This window comes from Pogoniulus pusillus, chromosome 17, assembly GCF_015220805.1.
Source record: "Pogoniulus pusillus isolate bPogPus1 chromosome 17, bPogPus1.pri, whole genome shotgun sequence".
NCBI classification, from domain to species: Eukaryota; Metazoa; Chordata; class Aves; order Piciformes; family Lybiidae; genus Pogoniulus; species Pogoniulus pusillus.
In genome coordinates this window covers 12,032,302-12,057,343 of record NC_087280.1, presented here as the reverse complement: position 1 = coordinate 12,057,343, position 25,042 = coordinate 12,032,302, and the positions used below count along the sequence as shown (strand labels likewise).

The window sequence follows — 25,042 nt, the reverse complement described above, 5'->3', positions numbered from 1 at the left end:
TTCTACTTCTAACAAAAGTACCATTAGTACCATCTGCTGCATTGAATTAAATTGCACCTTGCATGAACTGTGTGATTAAAGACAAAAGCCAATTTCTTCAGTCTGAAAAGCCTGCTTTGATTGTGCAGTGCTCACTTTTCTATAGCCTCTTTAATGTTTGCATGTGATTTATGCCATTCCTTTTATTCACTCTTGCTTTGACAATTTATAACACAGACCAGTAGCAGTATTTCTCCTTTGCTTGCTTGTGAAACATGAGATTATTTACATTATTATCAGTTACTGTGCTGATATAATAGAAACAGAAATCTCACCTACCCAATTTCACTTGTTGCAGGCATTTATTATACATCTTTCGTTGTTGTTTTTCTTAGATGTGGACGAGTGTGCAAGTGGAAATGGTATGCTCTGCAGGAATGGTCAATGTGTGAACACAATTGGATCCTTCCAGTGTCTTTGCAATGATGGCTATGAGGTGGCTCTGGATGGAAGGACTTGTGTTGGTGAGTGCTTTCTTTTTGTGGTAGGAAAAAAAAGCCTTGAACAGATAGCCATAGTATGGTCAGAGAGAACTGTCCTACATCACGGCGGAAAAGCCTTCTGAAAACCATGCCTGCTGCTGCCTCACCAACTGCTACAGCAGGGAGTCATGTTCCGGGGTGTGGAATATCTTCCATAAGAGGAAAGGCTGAGGGATCTGGGACTCTTTGCTTGGAGAAAAGGAGACTGAGAGATGACCTCTTCATAGTTAAAAAGATGTCAAGAGCAGAGTCAGGAGGACAGAGCCAGGCTCTTCTCAGTGATGTCCAATGACAGGACATAGGGAAGTGGGTGCAAGCTGGAGCAGAGGATGTTCCACATCAACATAAGGAAAAACATTTTCACTGTGAGGGTGACAAAACAGTGTTACAGGCTGCCCAAAGGGGTGGAATCTCCCTCTCTGGAGACATTCAGAATCCACCTGGATGCATTCCTGTGTGACCTGCTCTGGCAGGAGGGTTGGACTGATCTTTCAAGGTCTACTTCAACCCCTGATGTTCTGTGATTCTGTGATACTGTCATCATAATACCTAGAAGAAAACAGTGGCAAGGGGATGAGAAGTTTGACCATCAGCTTGATGGAATCAAAATTGATTCTGATTTATTGAGATAAAACCAAATATCTCAAATAATCTTTCTTTTCTTTTAGATATCAATGAGTGTGCATTGGAACCTGGAAAATGCTCACCAGGCACATGTCAGAACTTGGATGGATCATTCAGATGTATCTGTCCTCCTGGGTATGTCCTGCAGAACGACAAATGTGAAGGTGTGTACAAAATAATCCTTCTTTTATCCCTCTAGTAACTACTCACAGTTGTTACCACTTCCCTCTGCATCTAAACATGAGGAATGTTTAGTCATCTGTGGCAGAGTACATTTCTGAACTGTAGCCACAAGTAAGTAATTTCCCAGAAAACTTTTAATCAACTTTTGTTGGAAGCAGAACTACCTGATCTGGTCCTAAGGAGAATCTAATCCCTAATGTTTGGGTGATGGTACACTGTTAAGGTTTGCCCACTGCACAATGAGCTAAAATTTAACCCTAGATTTTGTCTGTGGGTTTCTTTTTCCTCTTCGTGTCTATCCCTCTTTGTTTGACCTGTTGTTTGTTTTTTTTTTAATTTCCAACTCTGTTAGGTATCAGTGATGATGTATGGTTACATTTTACACAGTAGGACTGCCAGTGGAAATACTTTTATTTCTCATCTCTTCAATTACTTTTCTTACAGACATTGATGAGTGTGTGGAACAGCCAGAAATTTGTGCCCTGGGCACCTGCAGCAACACTCCAGGCAGTTTCAAATGTCTATGTCCAGAGGGCTTTGTGTTGTCTTCCACAGGAAGGCGATGCCAAGGTAAGTTCATTCTTATTTTCTGGCATTTCAGAATTTGTTTGCTGTTTTATAAAAGCCTTATTAGTTGCCTGTTTCTAATATAACAAAGAGACTCTGGACTCAAGCAGTGTTTTTCACAAGGAAAACATGACAGTTCTGTGGTTAGGGCCAGGTTCTGTCTTGCCCTCACATCTGTTTGTCATTACAAAGAACATTGCAATAAAAGGGGCGAAGATAATATAAAATGCACCAGGCTAAGTGAGGAAATTATGTTGCCCTGCAGCCCTTACTTTCACCCTTGGAAGAAATGTTGAGGCTACCTGGACTCTCTCTAGACTGTGACGTGTCTGACACAGAGCATGAACGCAGGCAGGAGACTACTACAACACACTGCTAAAGACAGCTTTTCCAAGATTAAAGCTGTTCTTAGCACTTAGCAAATACATCATAGCACTAGCTCCATGCTATTCTTCTCCACAGATGTGTGGGTGGAAGCAAGATCGATGGGAAAGATTTGCAAACAGTGTTGGGTGGACAATAAGCCTCCATCTGCTTAGAAAAGTCTGAAGCGTTTCTTGGCTTCTAGATTACCACATACACTGTTCAAAGCCTCAAAACACGGGCACTAAGCCAGAGATGAGATGCTAAAAGCTGAACATCTAGTAATGAAAAGCCACAGGTTAGGTTATGTTGCAGATCAAAAACAAACACATCAAAATAGGGACTGAGTTGTTTTAAAGACTTTGAAAATGTGAAATAGATACATCATTAAATGTCCTCTATGCAGTGTGCACAGTGGGAACTACTGATGAGTAAAACCTTTTTAAGGACCTCTGCAGTTATACTTGGCACAGAGTGGTGATGCTTGTTGACACTATAGTGTGTTCTTCACTTCACAGTGGGCTAAATGAAACTGTGGTTTTGGTAAAAATTAATCCAACCTGCAGTAAACCTTCATCCAAGTCTTCAAACCACCGTGCAGTTTGGCAGTTGCTTCAGTCAGCTTCAAGAAGGCAGCATAGCTGGTTTAGCTGTGCTTTTGTAGCTTGTATAAATGAGGTTTCTACAGTCTGAGGATGTTGTTTTCTTGAAGTAATGAAAAAAACAACAAATGAAATCTCCTCGGGATGTGAATTAATTTAAAACAAAAAGTAGCCTAATCTTCTGCTTTACGGAGACAGGCTACTGTTTCACACACATTGTCAGAGGAAAAGGCACACTTGTGGGTATGAACAATATGTGGACCTCTCTCTGTCCCTTGTAGAAGACTTCTGATTTTTTTCTGTGTATCTCAGGCCAAGCAAAGTTTAGTTTAAAGCCTCCCATTACCCAGGATTTCTGTGAAAACTGGACATTGCCCGGCATTGATGCTGCAGCCAGAAAACTGAATGAGTAGCTGCTTCCATCACTGCCCTGTTACTGTGCCCTTGCCAATGCAGCTTGCTGCCAGCTCTTTCTCTGCTGTGTGCATGTGGGCTGTGATCTCAGCTCTGCTCTTGGTTACCCAGCCTAAAGAGTAAAATGTAGTGCCACTGGGCCAGTTCTCTTTGTGTGTGTATCGGAGAAGAGTGAGGAAGGAAAGTGCTGTTGAAAATTGCCTCTCATTTAACATTGAACAGTATTACCATTGCAAGTTGATTAAAATCTCTTCATTTGAGTGATTCTTACTAATAATGAAATATAAATCTATTAAGCCAATATCCAGTTTTTACAAAGCAGAGTGAGGGCAGGAGGGTAGTACAGCCCTTGGGTCTCTGTTAGAGAAGTTCTCTATGACTAAAATAGGACACTACCCCATAGTTTTCTGTCACCAGGGTGGGGAGCTCCCCTCCCTCTTCAGAGCTTCCCCAGTCAGAGACAATAACAGTCCTTCTTGATAGACTCAGGTGAAAGTTTAGTGGTTTGTTGGGGGTGTCCCCTGTAATTTTGCAGTTAACACCTCGAAGTGAAAATTGTGTCAAAGGTCACCCTGACCACTCATAATAATTTTTTCTCTTTGCAGATCTGAGAGTAAGTTACTGCTTTACCAAATTCGAAGATGGAAAATGCTCTGTGCCAAAGTCCCGAAACCACTCCAAACAAGAGTGTTGCTGTGCCTTAAAGGGTCAGGGATGGGGCGATCCCTGTGAGCTCTGCCCAGAGGAAGCAGACGGTGCGTTCTTGAATAAGTCACCTCATTATCGTGGTAGTCTCTCAGAACTCAGAGAAGATTGGCACTCTTATAAGAAGGAATTAGAAAAAATAATCTTCCATGGGTGTTCAAGCCTAAGATTGTCACTGCTGTCTGTAAAGCAGATGCCATTGCAGTCTCAAACAACTATATCCCTTGCATAGTCCAGTTTGAAGCATAATCCTTTTCTGTAGGTTTGTCAGTAAGATTAGGTGCTGAATGTTTTGTTTTGGAGGCATCACATAGAGAAAGTGGAAAGTATTAAGCAGGTCTTTGATAGACTCTGAGTGGAAATACTTGTAAGACACAAATGGAATTCGTCTAATTGTAAATAAGTATAGGAAGGAATGCCATAAATATGAAATGTAATTAAAAAAACCAAACCACAAAGCAGTCCAAGTCACCTTTGGAATTGACTTTTCAGATTTTGTGACTACATTTTTTTATTTTACAAATCTTAATGTGCACTCCTATCAATATGAATGACTTGCAAGGATAGCAAGGAATGACAGAACACAGGCTGTGGTGAAAGGAAGCCTCCCTGCACTGCTGCTGAAGAAACACTTTCCATTATTAGTACTCTTTGTAAGACTGAGTAATCAGGCACCAAGCAAGCTAACAGGCCCTTGTACTATCATGCTGCATTTTGCTGAGTGGACTTTAATTCGTGCTGACAGATGAGGTTAACAGCATTAGTGGTTTCAGCAATACATTGATACAGTTCATTTTGTTAATAAGTCATGTAGATGCTTTGCAGACAATCCCCACAAAAGCCAAGGGATGAAAAGTGAATCAAATGTGCCAGCTGCAGTGTTCTTCCAAGGCTGTGCATGTTTCATTACATTGCCCAGGAGCATTTGAAGCAAAGTCAGTGGGAAAAGCCTGGTATATATTGCAGCATTTCCTTGAAGTGTCAGCACCTATGTTTTTTTGCAGTCCAAACTTCTCCCAAAGGATGATATCAAGGCCAGTTTTCTCATCTTTTAAAAAGGAAAAAGCTTTAAGGTATCAGTCTGGGAAATTAATATCTCAGCATGTTGTGGACAGTGGAATTGTTTCTTTTTTTAAAATACAACCCACCCAGTTGTTATTTCACACATGTTCTCCAGTGAACACTGTCTGAATGCAGCTGAAGCACATTTACCACCTCAGTTTCCTTCTGAAGGCCTAAGTAGCCCACAGGTATTGATTGTATTGTCAAGCTGCACAGGGCTGCATGTCCTGCTTCGAGCCTAGCAGTGTGCCAGATGCTGATGCTTCTGGTGTAGGTGTGCATACATTTAGGTGTGTTCAACCTCAGTAAAGATGAGCTACAGGAAGTGAAACAGTTGTTATGTCTATGATTGTATTGTACTGTTGCACTGGAAACCTCTTTGTGATCTACTGTATTTGCAGAACACAAAGCAGAATCTTGTCAAGAATTCTGTGATGTTCTGAGCATGGTTAGTAGAGAATATGCTCAGCAGCATCTTTAAAGGGTTTGAATTACAGTCCTCTGTCCATCCATCTGCTTGTGATACAGATTAAATGGAAGTGATGGAAGAATAGTTTCAGTTGCAGAACCTTAGTGTCTGTGTCAGACTCAAAGCTGGAGGAGTTTGTGAAGTTGAAGAGCCTTTATGATTACACACATGTTTATTGCACTTCGGTCCACCAGAGTGGAAATTTAAGATTTCTTAATTATTCTAATGCCATGAATATATGAGGTGATTTGCTCAGGCAAGGAAGGACAAGCTTCTTGCAGCAAGTAGAGAATGGCTTGTTCTCAAATGACATCATCTTTCAGTTGTCAAAAAACACTCAGAAAACCTTGTGGATTTGGAAACTGAGTGGTGATTTTACCCTAAGCCGAGACCAGAAATTCTAATCTATTACTTACTCTGTCACTAGGGGTTGACTTGCTTTAAGAAGCTACTACCTGGTGATTACAGATTAGATTTGGCCTTTAGAAAATGTGGGAAATCTCTCATTTACAATAGAATAGAATAATTGCAATAACTAGTATTGATGCTTTTGAAATGGAAATACTGTGTTAGTTTGCTTCATAAAGGAAGTTAAATAATGCTAACTGTTCACAGGATTTTACATCTATACATATCAGATGAAACATAAAGTGAGCATGCAGGTTTTATGTGAATATAAGATAAAATTACAAATGTCTACATTTACATACTATATTTCTGGAGATGAACATGAGGAGGCTAAATTTGTATCAGTGATTACTTCAGTAGCTCATGAGCATTGCTGATCACAAAGACAGAATGTAACATATGGTCTGACTGGAATGTTTGTTGTTTGTTTGGGTTTTTTAACAGAGGCTTTCAGACAGATTTGTCCATTTGGAATTGGCATCCTTGTTGGACCTGGTGATGCAAGACTAGGTAGGTGCCTGCATTGCATGATGCTGTTACTCCAGCAGTGTGTCATTTTCTACTGACAAGCCATGCCCCTGATTTTCAGCTGAGAATAACACCTCTGCAGCTATTTCCAAAAGCCCATGAATAGTAGAAACTTCTAGACATTTTTTGGGGTATATTTTTACCAATTTAAAATTCACACTTGAATGCCTTTCATATCAAAAGTTAGACTTCTTTAGAGTAGCATGTTGGGCTTTTTAATTTATGCTGGACAGACTTGCTGGGGAATTTATGTAGGGTCTGTTGAATGGAACTTATGGCATACCTGTCTTTTCTTTTGCACTCTATGTAGTCTGTTTACAGTAAATGGTTAGAATCCTCCAGAAGTGCACACCACAGTTTCCCAGATCCCTTCAGTACATTCTGTTCTCTCCCAAGACAAACAGCACTTCAGCTTTGTTGGCAACAGTTTTCAATTCAGGAGCACTGGATGACTACTGCTTTTCATATCTACTCCTCTCCCTGTAGCCTGAGTTGGAGATGCTTTTTATCTGACATTTATAATCACTTTCTTTTTTGCGTGTTCAGAAGCTGGCATGCATGACAAATTCTCTGCCCTAATCATAATATAGGAAAAGTGAAATAAGGGAATTTTTTTTGTTACCTTAGGAATATTTCTTGCTAGAGCAACACTTGTTCTTTGAGGGAATTCTAAAAGCATGTGAAATCAGTTGCACTTACTGTGTTGTTTATCTTTCTGATTTAGATGTGGATGAGTGCCTTGATCCAGATAACTGTAAATTTGGGCAGTGTATCAACACAGATGGGTCTTTCCGCTGTGAATGTCCATATGGTTACATCCTAGAAGGAGCTCAGTGTGTGGGTAAGTACAACTGATTCACCTTCCATTTTAGGGAATTTCCTGGCATTAAGGAGTAGCAGGATTGCATTATTCTAATGTTGTGGACTCTACATCCCCACTGGTGCTTCAAACCTGCCAGGGCAATTTACTCCAAGTTGTTCCTGCTCTGACTGAATGTTTGGCCCTGATAACGTCTAGTGATTCCACAGCATGCTAGGAGACTGTGACTCTAATTCAGTCACCTAAGAAAGTTTTTGGATTTTCTGAGTTTTGTATCTTTTTGGCTGTACATCAGCAATATTGATTTTATACCTTTTTAATTGAGTATGACCATGTATTCTTGCCTTCATTTAACTGCTTGCAGATACGGACGAATGTGCTGTTGGAAACCCATGTGGAAATGGAACTTGCAGGAATGTGGTGGGAGGTTTTGAATGCACTTGTGTTGAGGGATTTGAGCCCGGACCAATGATGACCTGTGAAGGTGAGATTCCATGTGTTAAGGACTATTGTTGTGTGCTGAAACAGTTTCATGATTTTGGAAATTATTGAGGAGGATGCTGGGCTATGGTTGCTCCAGAACAGTCCCCAGTTCTTGAGCAAAGAGGCGCTGTGGATGCTGAAAATAGAAAGTAGCCTGCTTAGATTTGCTAGGGAAGAAAGAGAGAATATGCAGTACTATGTATTTTACCACTATGATGAATTATTTTTCATGGTTTGATCTCTCATTTCAAAAATAAAAATTGGAAAATGCATAAGCAGGGGAGGAATAAGAAAGATCAGCATTACAGAAGGGACATGCATAAAATCAATTTGTTTAGATTCTTTAACTGTGGAAAATGTATTTGAAGAGATCTGTGATTTAAATTTATGAAGCCACAAGCGTTAAAGGTACCATAAATAGAGGGAATGTGTTAGACAATCCAAAGCCATCATTTTAATATGCATAATAGAGGGAATGTCTTAGACAATCCAAAGCCATCATTTTTATATGCATATTACTTAGGTTGTGGGAGTCTTTGCTGCACAACATTACTGAGGCCACAAGTTCACCCAGAAAAAAAAATGTACAAGTTTGCTGGGAGATCCATCAGTGAAAATTAACCATGGTAGTTTAGTTGTGGCTTTTGGCTGTGCAAATCCTTAAACTGAGAAAGATCTCTGTGTATGTTTTTTAACACTCATCTCCTGTTACAAGCAGAGAGAGGAGCATGGCCTAGGACATCCTGATGCTCTCTTCTGACCTGACATGGTTGTTCAGAAATTATCTGCAACAGTCTGTTTGCAAGCCCATAAAAAAGAATGCTTCTACTCTTGCATCAGCTTACATTCGTGTTATGTGCAGTTAGACTTGCTTCCCTGTGGAATTTAGGTTAAAGCTCCAATTGAAGAGGAGGAGTTAGTGGAATGCATAAACATCATTAAATAGCAGTAATTACTCTGAGTAGCCCAGAGTAATAAGCAAATGCACTTCAAAGCACTGTTCCTAGTAAGGTCGTTGTTTTATGGAAGCTGTATTAGTGTATCTAGAGTTTAAAAATACCCAGTCACAAATACTATGCCTAGATGTGGAAAAGTTGCAGTCCTAACTGACAGTGTTTTAGCCCCATGGATCTGGAAGTTATTTCCATTGGCTGCCTGCTGTTGACAATACTGAAACTTCAGGTAGCTGCGCAAACATCCTGCCGTGCCTGGTGCCTGCTGCTGTACACACATCCATAACGAATGGAACCATGAGTGCCCCCTAGCTATTAAAATTTAGCCTTCAGTAAACTGGGATCTGTGACATTGCCCATACCTAAAAGTGTGCTGAGTTTTACAAAAGCATGTTTCATTTCCCCTGTGGTCTTTGTTGTTCCGAATCCAGATGTCAATGAATGCGTTCAGAACCCTCTGCTCTGCGCTTTCCGCTGCGTGAACACTTTTGGATCCTACGAGTGCAAGTGCCCCTCGGGGTATGTTCTGCGAGAGGACCAGAGAATGTGCAGAGGTAAAGCTCCTACCAGGCTGCCACAGTTAAGAGATAACGATTTCAAGTTCTGCAGGGGTAGTGGTCTGACTCACTACACTATTGGGCCAAAGTTCTAGTCCCAGGAAGTGAGTCAGAAAGAATTTGGGATGAAATTCTGTGGTTTCCATTATGCAGTTGATTGTATCAGTTCTGTCCTGCCCATAAGCATGTGTCTGCATAAAGTGAAGTTACATCAGATGATATGGTTTTGTCTTGCCCTGAAAAGGGGTGTTCAGAAGAAATCAGTTTCCTCTAGGTTACTATATCTTCTGATAGGTGTTGCACGGTAAAAGTATGCATAGAGCTTGATTACAGTTTGAAGTCCAAAGTCAGAACTTAATACTGTGAATTTTATATCTATATACTGAATTCTGAATGTTGTGGTTTAGATCAGAATGAGTGTGAAGAAGGAATTCACGACTGTGACTCAAAACAGATGGAGTGCAAAAACCTAATTGGCACCTATATGTGTATCTGTGGACCAGGTTATCAGCGCAGACCAGATGGGGAAGGCTGTATAGGTAAGTGACACTGAAGTGTCAAAGCTCTGGGAGCTCACAGTTGCTCCGGGAAAGAATTACACAGCTACCTGTGTAATGGATCTACTGGTGCCATACAAACTGTTGCTGCTCAAGTGTGCACACACGTGCAGTAAGCAGAGAATTGATGTGGCTGTGGCCTTACAGTTGGTTTGTATTGCTGCTGCTGAGTGTTCCGAATCAGGAAGCAGAGAGTTGGGGCCATCTCTGTTAGCATGGATAAGAGTAGATCAGAACTGAATTTAAACTTTGAATGGCTGTCAGAAGTGCAGCTGTAACTCTGAAAACTTTTGACAAAAACAGTGTGGAATATATGGAGAGAAAATGCAGTAACAAAATAGGTAACACTGAAAATTGCATAAAAGAGAATTTCTGGTTTTAAAATAATGTGCAAGTTTAAGCAGGCAGAATGCACAGTTTAAGAACTCCGTACAAGCTTCTTTAATCTGCATTAATCCAATAATGGACTTAACTTCTGTCATATCGTTTGAAATGCACAGATGAGAATGAATGTCAGACCAAACCGGGGATCTGCGAGAATGGGCGTTGTCTAAACACAGTGGGAAGTTACAGATGTGAATGTAATGAGGGATTCACTGTCAGTGATGCTCAGAACGAGTGCCTTGGTAAGTCACACGTAAGCAGTCTAATAAACTATCACTTTAATAGTATAAATTGTGGTTGAAATTAAACTTAGCAATGTATAGTGAGTGCACAGGCCCTTGAATTTACATGCCATCAGTCAGGGGCCTTTGTAAGCAGGTGCCCTCCTGCAAGTTCCTTCTGTTTACCGAACTGTATGCCTGCTTCAGTCAGCCTGATTGGGTGAACTTAATGACTGTTTGATGGCTTCAATTAGCAGGGAATTGCTCAGCCTTTTCTTTGGTCCTGATTTTCAGCCAGTCATTCTTCTCTGAGTTCAGACAGAAACATGTATTTTTATAAGCGTAGCTTAACTTAGCTTCCACCTTTTGCTACATTATAGTCTCTTTCTTACTGCCGATGATCTTTCGCTCTCTGTTCCACAGTCCCAGGGCGAAGTCTGCCGTTTCTTTTATATTCTGACTAAATTCCTAACATCTCATGACCGGGTTCTGCAGGTCATCGCTATTAGGATTCTCTGTGATGCATAATTTGTCTTCCAGACAACAGGGAGGGCTACTGCTTCACTGAAGTCTTACAAAGTATGTGTCAAATCGGATCAAGCAACAGGAACTCTGTCACCAAGTCTGAATGTTGCTGTGATGGTGGCCGAGGCTGGGGCCAAAACTGTGAGATCTGCCCCTTCCCAGGAACTGTGGCCTTCAAGAAACTTTGTCCTCATGGCCGTGGATACATGTCTAATGGAGCAGGTACTGACTTGTCTGTAGCCTCTCTTACACAATTAACTGGTAAATTATAACCTATCCTTTGGCATATTGGAACACTCTGGGGTCCTAAATAGTTTGTATAGCAACTGGAATTTTCTGAGAGTTTTCGTGTTCAGAGAGTGTGGTCCACTGGGAGAAGGGAACATAGCCAAAGGCCGTGGTTGATGAGGTGCCCATCCCAGCTTGTCAGGTATTTATTTTGCGTGCTGCTTGATTGACAGGCATTCGTTGTACTCTCCCATATAGGTTTGTAGGTATGACTTAACACCTATTTATGTACACAAAAGCAAAGTAGTGTTTGATCTATGGAGGCTAATACAGAATCAGCTCCAGTTGTTCAGTTCCGCTTAATATTCCTCCTTAGTCTATGTGATATGTCATTGTTTTATGTACTTTTTTTCCTGTGGAGGATGTGTGTGGGTTTTTCACGTCAAGTCACAAGAATCTCTTGAAGCTGCATAAAATCAGTTCTTGTTCTGTTGTGAACCAACTCTTGTTTAATTGCAGATATCGATGAGTGTAAGGTTATTCACGATGTCTGCCGTAACGGAGAGTGTATCAATGAGAGGGGATCTTACCGTTGTCATTGCAACCTTGGCTATACTACAGATTTAACTGGCACTCTCTGCATAGGTAAGGTTTCTATTACGATGCATGTACCTAAAGTTCATTACTAAGAGGTGACTTGAAGAAGTATAAAGATGTTGGAAAAAGGATAAAGAAAATGTCTTTCATCAGAATGCTTTGGGAACATTGCTTTTCTCCTGAGTATTGTGAAAAACATTAACACAAATCTTGATTATCAGCACTGAGGCATCTGATTTTGCTTCTTCTAGATTTGAATGAATGTAATGAGTCCCCCAAACCTTGCAATTTCATCTGCAAAAACACAGAGGGGAGTTTCCAGTGTTCATGTCCAAAGGGGTACATCCTGCAAGAAGATGGGAGAAGCTGCAAAGGTAAAAATCACCAAAACAATTCACTGCACAAACTCTGTGTTTCATAGGCAAATACCAGTCAAGGCCATGTAAATCTGTCTCCTTGATTCATCTGAGTATTTCTGCAAAAGATAGTGGAAGTGGCCTGCACAGGACTGAGCTGGTGTTTCAGTTAGTTCTTTGACAGTCTGTGTGAACAGTAGATCCACAGGACTTTTTGCAGGGAGATGACAGCTAATCTTAAGAGACTTTGTGACTAATAGTATAGGTAATTGGTCTTATTTTGGTAAGCATGCTGCTTTCAGCTGTGTTTTTCAGTAATAAATATATCTTAATATATGCAAACATGAACATGATTTAAAGTATATTGTCCAGCATCAACAGAATTTTAACCTGCCAGCTCTGCAGCTGAAAAGGTGACAGCAGGAGGTATTTCAAAATGTTCATTATAATTTCATTTATTTATATATCTTGGTAGCAAGGATCTGACTGAAACCACACAAGTAAAAGCAGCAATTTGAAACTTGACATGGGAAATGACAGTGTACTTTGTCATTAACATTGAAATAGTCCTTTTGGTGTAGAGCATGCTTCAGTACAATACTGTTTTGCACTCTACCCCTGCTCTTCAGGATTTCTTGGGTGATTTCCTATTTATTGACTCCAGTAAGAGCAGACATTTATTACGCAGCAGCATCTTTCAGGCAGATGAAAGAGGTGTCTGTAATCCACTTTTAGCATGGACACTAGTGTATTCCAAAGTCCCATTCATTACATGTGCAGCTTCATGTGAGAGGAGCGGAAAGTCAGCATGGAAGATGAGACAAATTCAAAAGGCTTTGTTTGATACATTATTTTCTGGGAGCCTGAATTGTCGTCCTCCACAGGAAATGTAAGTGAAAGGTATTTTCTTGGTTTTTTTAGATCTTGACGAGTGTGCAACAAAGCAGCACAACTGCCAGTTCCTTTGTGTCAACACTATTGGGGGTTTCACTTGTAAGTGCCCTCCTGGATTCACTCAGCACCATACAGCCTGCATTGGTGAGTGACAAGCAAATGTACACACAGGTTTGGGGTTTATTACTGACTTTTTTTTCCAGAAACACAGTAGTAACAAGGCAAAATCAGCTTCCCAAGGAACCCCAAAAGGAAATATAGGCCACACTCTAATCCCAGTCCCCCCAGCACAGAAGATGCCAAGAGACCCTGCCTCCTACCTTTCCTTGTTTTCGTAATCCTTTGAATTTTGCCTTTGCAGGAATCTGACAGTAAAAAACACCAATTTGTATTTTTTGCCTTACCCTTTGAGCAAAAAAAAAAAAAGTTGTGTTTCTGTTCTTTTAGTTTGTTACATGACTTGCACTAGAAATCATGTCAAGCATTTTTGAAGAAGTAAGCACGAACTCTATGTTCCTGCAGCAGTACCTTAAACAGGCACCCACTACATCTGTGCAAATGTTACACAGAATTACTTCCTCCAAAACACTCACTCTGCCTTGCAGGTTGGGTCCCGCTTGTGCTAGTTGGATGATGCTGTGCTATTGGTGTGAATTTAGGGGTATTTGAAGACCCAAGTGTCAAACTCCATATTCTGGGTGAAGAAAAAGAGTGTTTCCCTTCCCTTAACAGCCAATAATGTTTTCAAATTAAAAAGGAGGTAATGTAAGCTCTCCTTTAGTGCAAAGTGGAAAATGGAGAGCACATTAGGACAGCCATGTTACTGTTCTTTCTTTACCTCAGGTCACAAACTTCACTTTTAGCATTACTTCACAACAAGCAGTACAAAAGTAACAATCAGCCTTTGGTTTCCTTCAGATAACAATGAATGTGCTACTGAAATCAATTTATGTGGAGCAAAGGGCATTTGCCAGAATACTCCAGGAAGTTTTGTCTGTGAGTGTCAGCGTGGCTTCTCACTTGATCAAACCGGCCTTAGCTGCGAAGGTAGGTACATGCATATGGTGCACTTAACTTGGCCTTCTCTTGCTTTCCTTCATCTTTTCACAACCATTCTGTCACCCAAGGAAGGACCTATGGAGTAAGCACCAAATTCTGTGGAGCAGGCATGTGTAGAGTAGCAAAGTATGGAAATTTAGCAACAAAGTAGTGTTTGTCTCACGGGCCTGAAGAGATACATTGCAGGATGCTAAGGAGCTGGACAGGTATTTTCTGAGAGACTTCAATTTAGCTTGGAATGTTTTAGTTTAAGCATGTTAAGTTCAGCAAAATTCTCTTGAATCCTGCATGGGTTTCTAAGACACTTGCTAGGAACAGATAGTCTTGCATCACAAGGGTGACCTGCTGAGAGAGAGATAAAGGTCTGCAGACTGTATTCCTCTGGGTCTGTAGAGCCTTTTCCTGAGGCAGGATTTGATTTGCTTTGAACAGAAACATTTTGAAACTCCTGCTTTGGGTAAAAGCCAGGCACTGCCTGCTGTAAAGTTGTAAGCTTTAGGAAGATACAGTCACAGATACAAATAGCTTTCTGCTGTCTGTTCCATGGCAGAATCATAGCCGTATTTGAGCTTTCCCTGGTTTTCAGCCCCAAATTGCTTGCTGTGGAGCCAGAAATCCACTCCTGAGAGGCCTGAAGTGCTCTCCCAGCACTGACCAGGCTTTCAGAAGATTCCTGAAATGCACCTCTCTATATATGATGCATGATGTCACGTCCTTTTCAAATATAGCATAATTTGAGCTTTTCTCCCAAAACTCAGAGTGTGTCTCACCTTTTTAGATGTCGATGAATGTGATGGAAACCACCGGTGTCAGCACGGCTGCCAAAACATAATTGGAGGATACAGGTGTAGCTGCCCACAAGGATATCTCCAGCATTACCAATGGAACCAGTGTGTTGGCAAGTCACTTTTTAGAATTCATCCATTAAAATGCATGTTATCTTTGTTAGCATCAAGAAGCAAAGGACAATGGTGCAGTTTGCTGTGTGTTCTTTTCCTGATTATAATTTGGTAGATCCAGCAGTTTCATTACAAATGTGTGCTCCTGTGAAAGGCAGAGTGGATATGAAGCACCCATTAGCCCATATTGTCATTCAACAAGTGTTTAACCACAAAATTATCCTTGAAGGCAATAGAAGGTGTTTTTAACTTCGAGGAAGTTTGTGTTGCTCATGTAACTTGTGTTATTCATCTTGAAGTCTGAGCAAAGGAAGTCTTACTCAGCCATGTAACAGTCTCTGCTCAGACACCAGGTCCTGTCTGAGAGCTGATACTGAGTTGAACGTGGAGGACTCAGAACCACAAGTTTGGCTTGTTAAATTGTAAAACTAAATTTCTAGCCTAAAGCATCTGACATTCTGCTAGACTCATGCTTGGCCGGTGCTTCTATCATCCTTGGAACACTGACAGGAGGACAGCTCTTCATAAGACTCTTCTCTGTACAGATTTAACCATTTGTCAGATTTGGGCAAAGCTGCTGCTGCAGTGTCTGAAGGTGCTTTGGGATGGAGTTTATTACATGTGCTTACAGGACAATTCTGGCTATAAATAACAAATGCTAGTGCTCTTTATTTATGTTAAGTGAATACACTGGTAATTCAAATGCTTATTTCTTTAATTCTATCCCAAACCTTTGAGCCCTCAGAGATGGGGTTGTGTGTGCAAAGCGTTGGTGCTGGATATGACTTGAGCAGGCAGAACTGAGTCTTCTGCAGAAGCCATGGGAAAAATCTCTGAGTGTTTTATCAGTTTAGCATGTAGCATATCCAAAGAAGAGAAGCATGAATATTTTTTCCTTTCATGACAGTTACGTGCGTTTGTAGTTGTATTTAATGGGCTTCATGCAAGCTAGTCCTGTGTGGATACCCAGAGATGCATTTGGTGACCTCTTTGAGAACAAAGTGCTTCATAACTCTTTGTTTGGCTTTCTGTGCTTTCAGAACATAAAAATGTCTTTGCTTGTTATCACTGTGGTGCTCTAGGGAGGTCTCTGCTTTTAATTATGCTTACCAAACCTCCTGGCATTTTATGCAGTCCTTGCTGTGACGTTTGTTTGCTTGCGCTCCGGTACTCTATGCCTATAACATACAAGAGAACAAGGAGGGAGCACAGACATGTGGTGGCTTGGGATATTAATTACACCAGCAGTGCTTTGAGTTAACTTAGAATCTAATCTGCAGGAGGGTTAAAAAAACAAACCAGCACTGCCCTATCTGACTGCTGGAGGACACTGTGGAATCTGAAAAAATGCAGTTTTCAGTTTTGTGAAGCATCTTGGCTGTTCCCAAGCCTTCCCGGGCAACAACATTTAACCAAGGGCATTTGCAAACCATGTGTACACTGTTACTCCAGTGTTTGAGCCCACTGGCTGCTGCTTAGCTTTGACACAGGGAATACCAGTTTCAAATGCACAAGCACTGGTATTACCTCCACTGAAAGAAAAGCTTCAGCCTTGGCACCACGACTACTGATCACCAGGTACTTCAACAGGGAAAATGACTCTGAGAACCACAACTAGGGGAAGACTTAGCTAGCACTTCCACCTTCTTGGACTTGAGGCAGTTCAGGCGGAAACCCAAAACTGCAGGGAAGAGGGCTTGGTTTCCTCCATTCTCGTAGTATCTCTTCTTCCTCCTGAAGCTGAGCATGGCAGAGAGCATGGCTGGTGCCTGACAACACAGCTCATGCAGAGGATGAGACTCCTGTAACTTTTTTTCACTTTCCTCCCTATTTTTCTCTTGTAACAATCACTGAAAATATAGAATCTAACCTGACTAGTGTCCACACTCTTGCTGCTATGAAGTGAAGCAAAGGACCGTATGTCCTTCTGGTGCAGTAGCTTTCTGTGCCCCAAATCTGCATTTATGATGTTGCCAAAATTGCCATGTTAGGTGTGACAAATACTGAAATACCACTCTAAGTTAATTGGAAAGCTCTTACAGGCTTCAGTAACAGAAAATTCATCCCTGGGCTTGAATACCTTGTGGTCCCCACATGTTCACATTGTAATGTCTGTAACTGTATATACTTAAGATACTGATCTAGATCTCCTGGGTGTACCACAGGGGAAGAAGCCGTGTAATAGGTTTTTCCATAGCAGTTCCTTATACACCATGGCAATCCCAGCTCTGCAAACAGTTTGTGTCTTTTTTAGCAGATTTAATGAAGTGTTCAGAGACTTTTGATGTTGCTGCAACACATATTTAGATAATCACTGAAGAATGCTTTGGTTCCTCCCATGTCTTGTACTGTGTGTGACTGCATCCCCTGCTCTGGCAATTCCATAGTACACCATGCTGTAAATCAGGCTGCCAGAAGCAAAGTCATTGCTTTTAAACAAAGAACAAACAGCCACATTGTTTGAAAAAAGGCAACAATGATCAATGTCAGTACTTCTTCTCTCATAACCTGGATGCTTAGGTCAGAGATGCTGCTCTGTGCCCTCCATTTTAGCTATACAGCGTCCAGGTGGCTTTTCTTACGTGCGTGCACACACACACAATGTGCGCATGTAGCTGCTTGATCGCAGAACATACACAATTGCATTTGGAATGGGTCAAAGCAGTTTGCCACATCAGACCAGAAAATGCAAACTGGCTACATTTAATTAAAAAAAAAAAAAAAGCCATGTACAGTAAAGAAGCCTGAGCTGACCTTGAACTACAGCGCCGCGCTTGGGAAGTTTGGAAAAGAACTGGTTCAGAATGTGGCAATCTTTTGTATCTACAGGTTTTTTTCTTTTTACTTTTCTACTTGTCCCCATGTCTTAGCTGTGCCTCATATTTAAAGGCAAATGTGTAGGGAGGGATTTTCAGAGTCTGGAAAGGTGTCTGAGCTTGACTGCTCACTCTTTTTGTGGGATTACTGGACCTGGTGGTTGACTCTGCAAAGTTTTACTCTTCTCTTGTTTCTGGAACAGCAACAACAAAAATTTGCCTCCTCTGCTTTCCAGAGCATGAACTGATGTGGCATAAAACATCTTCTGTAGAGCAGCCCAAATGTTACTCAGTTGTATGGTCATAGTCATTTCCTAGGAACCGTTGCCCTAGCCAAGAGTGAGACCAGGCCCTGCTTTCCTTTTCTGCCCCTCTGTTGTGGCAGCATGTTTTGCAGCAGTCACACAGGACCTTTCTGAAGGGCTCGGTTGGTCTACACCTAAGAGTAAATAAGTTAATGTGGTATGTCCTGCTTCTTTTCCAGATGAAAATGAATGCCTCAGCGCACACATTTGTGGAGGAGCATCTTGCCACAATACTTTGGGAAGCTATAAATGTATGTGCCCTACTGGGTTTCAGTATGAGCAGTTTACTGGAGGTTGCCAAGATATCAACGAATGTGGTTCTGCACAAGCTCCATGCAGTTATGGCTGTTCAAATACTGAAGGTGGCTATGTCTGTGGATGCCCACCTGGTTACTTCAGAATAGGACAAGGGTAAGGGATTCTCATTGGAAACTAACAAACCTAAAGAGAACTAAATCTGCTCCTTTCTCTGTAGTGTGCAACAGCATAACCAAGAGGATTGTCTCCAATGAAAGAGAGGGATAGGGCTGTGGAGGTATTCAAGGGTTGGATGTAGCCTCTGGTTTTGGACAAGTGAGAGGGGCAAAGTAACCGAGGAGGGGCCAGAAATGTGGTTTTAATGCTTAATAGAATATGGTCAAGACTACCAGGTTCAATCTGCTTTCACCTCTCTCCTGAATGCCCCAGCAGCTGAGCAAGTTCTCTGAGCTTGCCATTTGGGATCTCACACCCTCACTCTGATTTTGTGGTGTATCATTTGTCTCCTTAAAAAAAAAATAATAACACCCTCCCACCAGCTCTAAAGACAAGTGGCCTCACCCACTAGTTTTAATAACCATTCTGTATACTCAAATGTTCTTGTGTGTCACACATTCTTCTGTGTTCTAAACTAATCTTTATTTTTTAATAGCTATATGCTTTATCACTTGCCCCAGTGCGAATGTTAGGGCTGCTCATTGTGCAGGATCAAGTGACTCAAATGGAAAGCAGAAAGATTGTGGCTTAAGTTTTAAAAGTGACTAAAAGCTTTGAGCTACATTGTGGATGACTTCACTTTTCAGATTTTTCAGCAGTTTCTGAAAATTGGTGTCCTTTAACATGTTCCAGGTTGGATAACAGAAATTACTAACAATTTCTCAGAGCTCAAGCCTGTGTTTTTGAGACTGTTAAATATTGGCAGTTCTTTCTTGGGCAAAGCCTCGTGGAGCCACGTTCTTGAAGTCAGAGGTAGCTGTATTTGTGATTCAGTGAGAAATTTGCCCATTGACCTTAGCAGAACTTTTTTCCTAGGAAGTGAATGCAACACAATTGCTTTATTATTTGTATTCACAGTCCCCCAAATTCAGCTTTTGATAAGATCTGTGTCTCACTGGAATTAATTTTTAATTTCTTCCTTCCTCAGACACTGTGTTTCTGGAGTGGGGCTAGGCAAAGGTCAAGGACAAGAGCTTTCACTCAGTGGGGAAGTAGATGACAACTCCCTCTCCCCAGAAGCTTGTTATGAATGTAAAATCAATGGCTATCCCAAGAGAGGAAGGAAACGCAGAAGCACTAATGAAACTGCAAATGAAGCAGAGGTAAGTGACCCTTTTGGGGAAAGGCTTTGTGGTTGTGTTGTGAAAACCAGTCTCAGAAGGTGTGCCAAGAGACACTCCCACAGGAAAAATATACACTCCCAGTAAAGTAGGCCGAATTGCTGGGTTTGGTCTTGAGGGCTTTCCGAAGTTGTTCGCTGCCATTAGGTGAAGGTTATCCTCTGAAGCCCCTGCATACCACATATCTGTGTTGCATCAAACACTAAAATAAAGGCCTATCTGGCTTTCTGGAGAGCAGTCCACTCACCATCAAAGAAGGCTCTTGATGTCAGAGGACAGCAGGTGTAGAAAACCTTTTTGTGACCATGGGGCCAGCAAGGCAGGACACAGACCAAAACCCAACTCAAAACCTTTCTATGATTCTGTGTTGGTCAGAGTGAATGTGGGCCCTGCCAAGCAGCATTGCATCATGTGTCCGTGGCTGGAGTCCTCTCCAAAGCAAACACAGAGCTCCGGACACAAACACCTCACCTGTGACAAGTCCAGACCCTTGCAGTCGGTCATCCAGGTTGCTGTCCTGGGGCCAAGGCTGCCAGTAAGGCTGTGCACAGTGCTGTCTGCTGGCCCAAGCAGCAGAACAGGAGGCAGAGCTTCATTTGCCATTGCTAAGAAATCACTGGTGACAGAGGCAGGTTTCCATTTGCTCCCACTGAGGTAACTCTGTCAGTGAAATGCTTGTCGTCTATTGCAGTGCTCACACAACTCCATTTCTTCCTAGCTGTTCTCATTGGGATTTTTTTTAATTAACCAAATGTTAATACATGGTTTCAGCACTTTCTCAAAAAGCATTAAAGTAAATTCTTCACCTAACTTCTGCTGGGGTTGGTTCTGACTTGAGTACAACGGTGAGACACAATGGGATGTAGGTTATTGTAACTCTGTTCTTCAGCTGGGCTTCCAGCAGCACACTTCCCAGTTGAGTGCAGAAGTTGTGGTAGAAACATTGTCTTGTAACATATATAATGCTACTGCAGTCCTCCTTAGACAAAATGCAAACTCCTGGGGAGTCCCACATTGGCTATTTCAAGTTCTTGTAATATAAAGTCAGAATTGCCCCTGCTGCTCATCTAGTCCAATTTCAGCAGAAGTCACTAGATTTAAACTTTATTTTTTGCATTAATTATATACAGACTTCAGCAAACCATAAATGGCTTGTAGGAAGTGTCACCTTTGGCTCCTCACTTCTTCCTCCAGTCCAAGAGGAGAGCATTGTTACAGGTGAAGGGATCTGCCCTGGCCTGGCCAGAGCAGCAGCAGGGTGCAGCAGGGCTCTGGGCTGTGCAGGATTTGATGTTCAGCTGAAGGTACATGTCTGGGTGCACAGGTGTGTGTGTTGCATCCTAAATATAACCAAGTGACACTGAACTCTGGCAGAATGTTGCCACACCATCACTGCCCCATTCACTACTCTGCTCACGTGGACATTCTTTGGAGCTTTCTGTTCCGTGCACAAACGCAGGGGACTCAGGAGCCTGTTAGCAGTTCCCGTTGGGTGCTCAGCACGTTCTGCTCTGCTGATATGGTAAGACAGGAGACTGATACTGCCCATAAGAATGTGGACCTTTGATTTTGGGAGGTCGTAAACCACATTTTCTCTGTGCATTTCAGTACTCTGTGACAAGTGCTGAATTTGTCTCAGAGGTGACACAGAGCTTCCCTTGCTTTCCAAATGACAATGTTAGAACTGATGTGCTGTATGAAACGTTTCATCCTGCCACTGCAGCGTGACTCATGCAAAGGGGACTCAGCTGGGAGCTCAGTTACCATCACTCGGAGGTGAGGGGTGGTGCTGCTTTTCCAGCACCCCACTGCGCCCGTGGACAACTTGCTCCACACCTAAAAGAAAATGAATCTTGCAAAGCAGAAAACTCCCAACTAAAGGATATGCCGCCCACACAGTTCTTGCTTTCTTCTGCACATTGCTGTTCCTTAATAAGAGGAAATGGCCTCAAGTTGTGCCAGAGGAAGTTTAGGCTGGATATTAGGAAGAACTTCTTCACTAAAAGTGTTATTAAGCATTGGAATGGCTTGCCCAGGGAGGTGGCAGAGTCCCTCTCCCAGGAGGTGTTTAAGAGTCATAGACATGTAGTGCTCGAGGACGTGGTTTAGTCAAAGACTTGTCAGTGCTAGCCTAATGATTGGACTCTCTGGTCTTAAAGGTCTTTTGCAATCTAGGCAGTTCTGTGATTCTGTGTTCACGTTTGGTTGTGGTTCCCCTGACAGAGAGGAGGAATATGCCTTTGCTGCCATCTTGTAGGAAACCAGTTGCAGAGTCCCGGCACGGAGAGGCTTTTGCAGGCAGCAGAGCCCACATGCAGATGCTTTGTGTGTGCAAGGCTCCTGTTACCCACCAGAGGGACAGTGACAAAGGCCACACTTTATCCTGACAAGGGCTAGCGGATTTGGCTGATGATATTACAGAACCTGCTTTTAAAAGTGTAATTAGTACTGAATGAGCTGGGTAAGAGACTCCTACAGAGAGCACCTGTGAAACGCACCCTTACGGAGCCGTCTGACATTGTTTGCTCTTGTGCAGGATCAGCAAGAGCTGGAGCCGCCCATCAGTCTTGCCAGCTGGGATATTGAGAAAGCAGCAGTCTTCTCCATCAACATCTCAGATCTCAGTAACAAAGATCGCATCCTGGAACTGCTTCCTGCCCTCACAACACTGACAAACCACAACCGATATTTAATTGACTCCGGCAACGAGGACGGTTTCTTTAGAATCAATAAGAAGGACGGGATAAGCTACCTTCATTTCACAAAGAAGAAGCCAGTGCCCGGAAACTATTCATTACAAATCAGTAGTATTCCGCTCTATAAAAAGAAGGAACTTAACCAGCTTGAAGAGAAACATGACAAAGACTACCTCAGTGGTGAGCTGGGAGACAACCTGAAAATGAAAATTCAGATATTGCTTCATTAATTCATCCACCAAAGACCAAATAATGAAACCAAAGATAGATAGGTAGGACTGAATACTCCTCCCAATCAGATTCTCCATATCATAGGTACAGTCTTACATGAGTACATTTGTATGAACAGCACTATTATATTATTACATAAACAAGGTACAGGATGACCACCCTAGCTCAAAACCACCACTTCCTCAGGCTTTTCAGTGTAGCTGAGCTACCTTGGTATGTTGAATCTTGAAAACTGGGACTTTTATTATTGGAAGTTGGCCACTGATGCTGAGACACATCGTCGCTTCAGCAGAGGTACAAGAATGTGCTTTCAACTGATGGACAGCTCTATTTTTGTAATTCTTAAACTTTGCTTCTCCAACTACAACTTACTAGGTCAGCCATTTATGATATCCATTTGGTGCTAGTAAATTTTCAACCTAGATTTATAAATGCACTGTAATATTTACACAACTTAGAAGCCAAAATTGCCATTATTCAGTCTAAATACTTCAATCAACCAAAGTTAGCTCAGTAGTTTATCTCAGTTATGCCTATAATACATTACATGTAAATTAAGTGTGTGTATACTGTAATCATGCTATTTTTATCAATGAAGCATTTGTAAACTAGATTAATAATACCCTTACTGTGAGGGTTTGTAATGGTGCTTATAAGACCAACTACTTGTTAACTGTATACACAAACCTGATGATAAAGTTTCTGTGACTTGCCAAATGCACTGAGGTCAGTAGGGACCATTAAACATTCTCAAAAGTCAGATGACAATCAGTGCCATCCTACACCATGATGTGATGTAATGTGTCAGGAGTACCCATAGTCATTCATATCAACAAGGGTTCAATGTCATAAATGTCACAATAAAACAGTCGTTTTTTTTAGTTTATTCTGTGGCCTTGTGTTCTTGCTCCAGGTGTGGTAAGCTGCATACATTGCAGGCACTGGCACTGGGGTTGGTTGTGTATCTGTGTGCACAGGCCATTTCTAGATGCGCTGCTGCCATTTGATTGTTCTTCATGCAGAGGAAGAAGAGAAGAAAGAACCTTCGCAAATCTGAACCGCAATGGATGTCTGTCAAATTATTGTGTGGCTCCAGAAAGCCAGTCAGAACATTTCCCGTGACTTGACCTGAATAATCCTGTCAATAAGTAACTCTCATAGCCAAAACATGCGTAAGTGGATGTTAAATCATTATACAGAAAGCATGTGTAATTAATTTAGAACTTAGGATATTCCATTCTTTTACCCCTGCTTCATCAGCTATTGTCCAGTAATCTAAGGCTGGTAACAGGGATAATCCAGTACCAAAAGCCATCACAGGTTGTTGCTGGTGTTTAATACCAGATGAATTATTTGATGACACCAATGTTCCTGTATCCACGAGTGCTGAGTGTGTCTTGCAGCAGAAGCAGAACGTTGTACTGAGATGTGCTGCTATCAAATCTGGAAGAAGAAATGAAGCAAGTGGTGTCACGAACTGGTGACTGGACAACACTGCAGTTGAAAGAGGAACATCCATTGAGCTCTAATAGCTTTGGAGGGGAAGTGTGCTGTAATAATTCACCCCAAGTTCTGTTATTTTGTGTAATTAGATTTCAGCTCTCTGATTTTCCCTGCATAACAAATACATAAAAAGGCCCTTGTGCACAGGGCTAATTTAGATATTTTCAATAGGCCATGTCTGGATTTTATTTATTAGTATGCCAAGATGTTCAACAGTGTATTTTTCCACATGTTGCATAACTATGGTGAAATATAATCAGAACTCTACAGTTGTAAATGGCATTCTTGTTTCATAAGGTTGGGAGTGATTTTTAGTGCCAGAGGCAGCATGCAGGATCATATGGTTTGTAGTTAAAGTGCATGGTTTGAGTATTTTCTTCCCAGCTCTTAAACACTGAGGAACTGAGAAAAACGATTTCAGAAGGATCTGTCAGGACTCTGTCCAGTAGTCAGTGTAGAATTTAAGGTGCAACGCTTGATGATCATGTCAGAGGTTCCTTGATTGTTTTCCAGCAGCTCCAATGTTGCCCACCCAGTTTTGCAAGTCACCCTTGTTATGCTGCAGAAACCAGAAGCGGTGACAGCGTCTCTTTTAGTGGTTTGAAAATGAAAACCCCACTCTTGCTGTACTGATCTGCACATCAGAATCCATTCTCTTGCACAGCTGCTCATCTGTCTCTGCAGCAGTGCTCTCTCACTGTCACTTTTGACTGTCAGTTTTAGTTGCTGTATGTGTACAGTTACTTGCATTAGTTTGAATTTCTGAAGTTTCCTTAGAGTGCCAGTGCAGCACAAAAGTTGTCGGATAATACTGTGTGAGACCTGCAATGAGAAAGTGGTTTGCTACCCACGGTGGAATTTAAAGTCATGTCCTGTATTCAATTTGATGATGGGATCCCAGAACGCCTGTGCATTAG

At 41.7% G+C, this 25,042-nt stretch overlaps 1 protein-coding gene across 2 annotated transcripts in view; it reads left to right on the top strand.

The window, feature by feature from the left end:
• The window catches only part of FBN1 (fibrillin 1), a 154,954-nt gene extending 131,446 nt beyond the window's left edge, over positions 1–23,508 (top strand). For both annotated transcript variants that reach the window (XM_064157645.1, XM_064157644.1), the window contains 19 exons: positions 375–503; positions 1,190–1,309; positions 1,773–1,898; positions 3,880–4,029; positions 6,363–6,428; positions 7,171–7,287; positions 7,631–7,750; positions 9,134–9,256; positions 9,667–9,798; positions 10,317–10,442; positions 10,962–11,168; positions 11,694–11,819; positions 12,023–12,145; positions 13,049–13,165; positions 13,940–14,068; positions 14,859–14,978; positions 18,280–18,511; positions 19,503–19,677; positions 22,232–23,508. In XM_064157645.1, the coding sequence (XP_064013715.1) occupies positions 375–503; positions 1,190–1,309; positions 1,773–1,898; positions 3,880–4,029; positions 6,363–6,428; positions 7,171–7,287; positions 7,631–7,750; positions 9,134–9,256; positions 9,667–9,798; positions 10,317–10,442; positions 10,962–11,168; positions 11,694–11,819; positions 12,023–12,145; positions 13,049–13,165; positions 13,940–14,068; positions 14,859–14,978; positions 18,280–18,511; positions 19,503–19,677; positions 22,232–22,621 (2,828 nt within the window). In that variant the 3' untranslated portion in view covers positions 22,622–23,508. The remainder of the gene's footprint in view (positions 1–374; positions 504–1,189; positions 1,310–1,772; positions 1,899–3,879; positions 4,030–6,362; positions 6,429–7,170; positions 7,288–7,630; positions 7,751–9,133; positions 9,257–9,666; positions 9,799–10,316; positions 10,443–10,961; positions 11,169–11,693; positions 11,820–12,022; positions 12,146–13,048; positions 13,166–13,939; positions 14,069–14,858; positions 14,979–18,279; positions 18,512–19,502; positions 19,678–22,231) is intronic.
• The last annotated feature ends 1,534 nt before the right edge of the window (positions 23,509–25,042 follow it).